This window comes from Crocuta crocuta, unplaced genomic scaffold, assembly GCF_008692635.1.
Source record: "Crocuta crocuta isolate KB4526 unplaced genomic scaffold, BGI_CrCroc_1.0 scaffold323, whole genome shotgun sequence".
Taxonomy (NCBI): Eukaryota; Metazoa; Chordata; class Mammalia; order Carnivora; family Hyaenidae; genus Crocuta; species Crocuta crocuta.
Window position 1 is genome coordinate 3,487,613 of NW_027536465.1, and position 5,145 is coordinate 3,492,757.

At 63.8% G+C, this 5,145-nt stretch overlaps 1 protein-coding gene across 1 annotated transcript in view; it reads left to right on the forward strand.

Annotated features, from left to right (window-relative positions):
• The window catches only part of MYRF (myelin regulatory factor), a 33,103-nt gene that overhangs the window by 22,297 nt on the left and 5,661 nt on the right, over window positions 1-5,145 (forward strand). The window contains exons 13-22 of the mRNA XM_077748752.1: window positions 135-251; window positions 855-964; window positions 1,649-1,809; window positions 1,882-1,954; window positions 2,198-2,286; window positions 2,583-2,651; window positions 3,091-3,171; window positions 3,345-3,430; window positions 3,552-3,743; window positions 3,976-4,227. Of these exons, the coding sequence (XP_077604878.1) occupies window positions 135-251; window positions 855-964; window positions 1,649-1,809; window positions 1,882-1,954; window positions 2,198-2,286; window positions 2,583-2,651; window positions 3,091-3,171; window positions 3,345-3,430; window positions 3,552-3,743; window positions 3,976-4,227 (1,230 nt within the window). The remainder of the gene's footprint in view (window positions 1-134; window positions 252-854; window positions 965-1,648; window positions 1,810-1,881; window positions 1,955-2,197; window positions 2,287-2,582; window positions 2,652-3,090; window positions 3,172-3,344; window positions 3,431-3,551; window positions 3,744-3,975; window positions 4,228-5,145) is intronic.

A 5,145-nucleotide genomic window follows, 5' to 3' on the forward strand; every position in this document is an offset into this window, starting at 1 on the left:
TGGCAGGCAGTCTCTAGATTTCTCGAGCTCGACCCTGGTGCAGGGTCTCCGCTCCACACTGCAGACCCTGGGCTCCCTCCGTCTTGAGCTCCGGGCCCAGGAAAGGAGGGGTTCAGTCTCGGCTCTGGTTCCGGAGCAGGTGGACACCACAGAGCAGCTGAAGAGGATCTCACGCATGCGGCTGGTGCACTACAGATACAAGCCTGAGTTTGCAGCCACCGCAGGCATTGAGGCCACGGCACCAGAGACGGGTAGGCACCTGTCTGCGCCGACTGGAGCTGGGGTCTCGGAACCTCGGCCTGCGCCGACTGGAGCTGGGGTCTCGGAACCTCGGCCTGCGCCGACTGGAGCTGGGGTCTCGGAACCTCGGCCCTCAGTAACCCCGCCCCCCATCCCTGTCCTCTGGCGACTCTGTCCCAGCCCGCTGGAAACCCCACTCCCAGGAACCCCTCTCCTGGATTCCTGGAACTTCTGCCCAGGGAATCCGGCCCTCCAGAGGCCCGCCCCTCGTCCCTGGGTGCCGGGTAGCTCACCCCTTGACACTGGACGTCCGGAAATCGTGGTCCCGGCATCCTCTGCCCCTTAGGTGAATCCTGCCTCTCTCCATGCCCACTTTCCCTGGGATCCTTAGGCCCAGGAATCCGCCCTCCCCCCCAGGCCAGAGAACCCCACAACCTGAGCCATGGGACTGCAACCTTTGGAACACTTGTCGGTGGGAGCGCCCTGCTCCAGCGCTCCCGGGATCCCAAATCCCTAGCCCTCAGGATTTCGCCCTCTTCACACGTGGGCCTCTCCTCACATCATAACTGGTGCTGTGGGCCTTCTCTACCCCACCCCCCTTCCGCCCTCCCCAGGTGTCATCGCCCAGGAGGTGAAGGAGATCCTGCCTGAGGCCGTGAAGGACACTGGAGACGTGGTCTTTGCCAATGGGAAAACGATAGAGAACTTCCTGGTGGTGAACAAGGTCTGCGGGGTGGGGGGATTGAGGGAGCCCAAGGGCAGTGGGCGGGCCAGCTGGAGGGTGTTCTCTCTGCTTAGAGTCTGGGAGCACTGATGTGAGAGGGGAAAGGCAGCCCAGTCTTCTCTCCTGTTGCCTCCGGAGCCCCCTGTCCGCCCCCGGGGAAGGGGGGTGAGCCTTCAAGGGCCGACTGGGGGACTTGGCGACACTATGGTTGTGTGGTCCACTGCAAGAGGAATTCACTGGGGACCATTTTCCTCCCCTTTGAAAGGAGGCTAACGATAGTCCACTGCCAAGACCTTCCCAGGTGGTTATTGTGAGGCTTAAACACATGGCTGGATGTGAGGATGATGCTTGTAACCACCTGGCATGAGGCTGGGCGCCAAGGAGCATGTAGTACTATGTTCTGGCCTTGGCTCAGCAAGAAGCAGCTGAAGCCCGAGATACCACGTTCATCAGAGGGTGGGAGCCTCTGAGAGACAGGGTTCAGACAGGGGGTGGGTAGGGCTGGCCGGATGGCCACACAAAGGTGCAGAGGTGGGGGTGCTGTTTGCAGGTGGGCACAGAGAGTGGGGGGCTGCTGAGGCTGCCCCGGGTATGGGGGGCTTTGAGGGCTTCCAGGTGGCCATGGGTCCTGCTCCCTGTAGCCCAGGGCTCCCAGGGGCTGACCGTGCCCACCGCCCACGGCAGGAGCGCATCTTCATGGAGAACGTGGGCGCCGTGAAGGAGTTGTGCAAGCTCACGGACAACCTGGAGACGCGCATCGACGAGCTGGAGCGCTGGAGCCACAAGCTGGCCAAACTGCGGCGGCTGGACAGCCTCAAGTCCACTGGCAGCTCGGGGGCCTGGAGGTGGGGGCGGGGCCGGGTGGGGGCAGGACCCCTTTCCCAGACGCACCTCTGACCCTGGCCCTCTTGCTGCAGTCATGCCGGGAGCCAGTTCAGCCGGGCAGGCAGTGTCCCCCACAAGAAGAGGCCCCCCAAGGTGGCCAGCAAGGTGAGGACGGGCACGGGTGGGAGGCAGGGGGAGCCCTCCTCCTCCAAGCTCTCGGACTGTAAGCGCTCCGCTCGCTCCCCAGCTCTCTAGCCCTCTGGCCCCGTTTCTCCTCCTCTCCCTCTGCCCCCGCCCCCCGCCCCTGTAGGAACGAGCAGACCTTAGCACCCCCGCCTCCAGCAGAGCCCACACTGAGTGAGACCATGGGCTCCCTCAGTCTGGGCCTTTTCTGTTTCTTCCCCTCAGTCGTCATCTGTGGTCCCAGACCAGGCCTGCATCAGCCAGCGCTTCCTGCAGGGGACCATCATTGCCCTGGTGGTGGTCATGGCCTTCAGGTGACTTGTCCCCCAGGCTCCAGGGGTGGCTGGCTGGGGGGAGTTGGGCTGTCCGTGGGCCTGGGCCTGCAGGAAGAGGAAGATGTGGCTGGGAGAGGAGACCTCACGGAGGGACAGAGGGACATCTCGGGGAAGGAAGCGGGCTGCCTCATTCTGTCTCGGGCCCCCGGGGCTGGGGAGACCCATTTGCAGGCAAGCCCAGCCCCCGGAGCCAAGGAGCACAGGCCCTGCCCTAGAGAGAAGGGCGGGGACAGTGGCTCCAGCTACTAACAGTGGCCCTTTTCTGTGGCTCCCAGCGTGGTGTCCATGTCCACACTGTATGTGTTGAGCCTGCGCACCGAGGAGGACCTCGTAGAAACCGATGGGTATGTCCCTGGAGGCCTGGCTGCCGGCCAAGCTGCCAGGACAGGTGGGGCTTTGGCGGACAGCCCAGGGTCCAAGGAGCCGTGGAGGCTGTCTCCCCGGAAGGGGATGGCACCTCAGGCTCTCACTGCCGGGGACTTGCAGGGGTGGCTGGGATGGTCTCCCTGGAGGAGGGGCAGACATCTCCCGGTCCCTGCTGAAGTCCGGGTTTCTCTCAGGCCTGTGCAGTGCTCCTTTAGGTAGCTGGGCCTCTGAGAGTCAGAGGGCCTCTAAGGCCCAGGTTGGAATGGGCGTGGGCAGGGGGAGGGGAAAGGGTCACCGTGAGATTTTGGGCTCAGTTTGCCCACCGTCACCTCAGCTCCTGGGCTCTCTCTGACTGTGTCTTTTCTCTCTTCTCCCCTCCACCTGTCCCGCCTCCTTTTCCTCTCTGCTGCCCCTTAGCTCTTTTGCCGTGTCCACTTCCTGTCTTCTGGCCCTGCTCCGGCCCCAGCACCCTGGGGGGAGTGAGGCCATGTGCCCATGGTACGTGTCTGGATCAAGCCCCTGCCCTCCTGCCTCTGGCTCCTGCCATCCTTCTCCCTGCCTCCTTTCCACCATCCCTGTCCACCTCCTCCTGTCCCTCCTGCTCCTCTGGGACCCCCAGGCCTCCCTGTTCGGGCTTCCTCTGAGCTCAGCCCACCCTTCCCCCCCAGCAGGTCCAGCCAGAGCTTTGGGACCACTCAGCTCCGACAGTCCCCTGTGACCACGGGGCTGCCGGGCACACAGCCCTCTTTGCTGCTGGGTGCGTGCCTGCGGGGGGGTCTGGAGGGTTGGGAGCGGGGAGAGGTGCCCACGTGCTGGGGCGGCGGGGGAGCGGGGCCCGGCTGCCTGCTGCTCACTCAGCCAGCCTCTGGCTTCCTCAGTTACCACCGGCCTGAGCAGCTCAGCCCCAGGTCCAGTCATGCCCACTTTGGACCTGTGCTCCAGCCACCCGTGTCCAGTTGTCTGCTGCTCCTCCTCCACCCCCAGCCCTGCCGCTGCCTCTAGTCTTGGCTCCAGCTTTAACCCTGGCCATGGCCTCAGCCCCAGTCCCAGCCCCTCCACCAACCGCTCAGGTATGGCTGTCTTGGGCTCTGGTTGAGGGGGGGTTGCTGGGAGTCCAGAGAAAGAGCCCAAAGACTCATTGGAGGGAAGGTGTCCTGGAGCCCAGAGTGAGACTCTGGTAGGTCTCCCTGAGGGGACAAAGAGCCAGATGGGGGTCACCCACAGGCTGGTGAAGTCCTAGAGAAAGCTGGACGGGCAGCAGCCAGCTCCTCGGTCTCAGCCTGTCCCCGGTTCTGTCCACAGGCCCCAGCCAGATGGCCCTGCTGCCGGTCACCAACATCAGAGCCAAGTCCTGGGGCCTGTCAGCCAACGGTATTGGCCACTCCAAGCATCCAAAGAGCTCAGAGCCTCTGGCCAGCCCCGAAGTCCCCTTCCCTGGAGGGCAGGGCAAAGCCAAGAATAGCCCCGGCCTTGGTCTCCACGGCCGGGCCCGCCGAGGGGTTCCCCAGCCCGGCCTGAGCCCTGCTCCGCCCACTGAGGCCCAGGGCCAGCCAGGTACTTGCCCTCCCCACCCCCCATCTTCTCAGCTCAGCCAGCACGGCCCACTGGCCAGGGCCCATTTCAGCCCAGTCACCTGAACGCCTGGCGCAGGATTGCCAGCCCATAGGCACTTGCTGGGCGCTGTTAAGTGCCAGCCCAGGGGCTGCAGACGAGGCCAGGGGCCTTCCAGGCTTCAGCCAGGTGCCTCTGCCCCAGGTTTTGGGCCTCCACATCAGCTTTCACTTGATGGGTTGTGCGGCTTAGAGGGAAAAAAAAAAAAAAAACCCGAAAGCTTAGAAACTGTGACTTGCTGAGATTGAAGTTCTAAGCGATAGGGAACACCCACGGGGTAGTGGCGCACCGGGCAGCCACTTCCTGGGCTGCTGCTCTGTACAGGGCACCGGGGGTGCTAAAGATGGGCATGCCCCGGCCCCAGATCCCTCAGAGACATGAAAACACAGTAGCTTAGGAGCGGGACGGGGCTCTGAGGGGACATGTGGGCAGCTTGGGGACTGCAGAGGGCACTTAATTCAGGCTGAGGTGATCCAGAAGGCCTCCCTGGAGGAGGCGACATTGGAGCAGAGTCTCTGAAGGACTGTAGGAGTTCGCCCAGAAAAGAAATGAGAGGGTATCTTCCGTCTTGTCTGTGTGTGGTGTCCGTGGGCCCACAGCATGCTGGGGTCCCCGGGTCCCTGGCTGTGCCTCACAGAGCTGAAAGTGTACCAGGTGCAGCAAATGTTCAGTGGCCCCAGCCCTCCCCTTCCCGGGTGGTATGGTCAGGCAGGCAGCTGCCGGCCTGTAGGTGAGCAGAGATGACCTCACCCACCCTCCAGGCCATACTTCCATCCCAGCCGGCCTGTCCGCGGCACGCTCCCTCACAGAGGGCCACAGGCCCTCGCCAGTGCGGTGCTGGTGGGTGTTTCACAGTTGGGT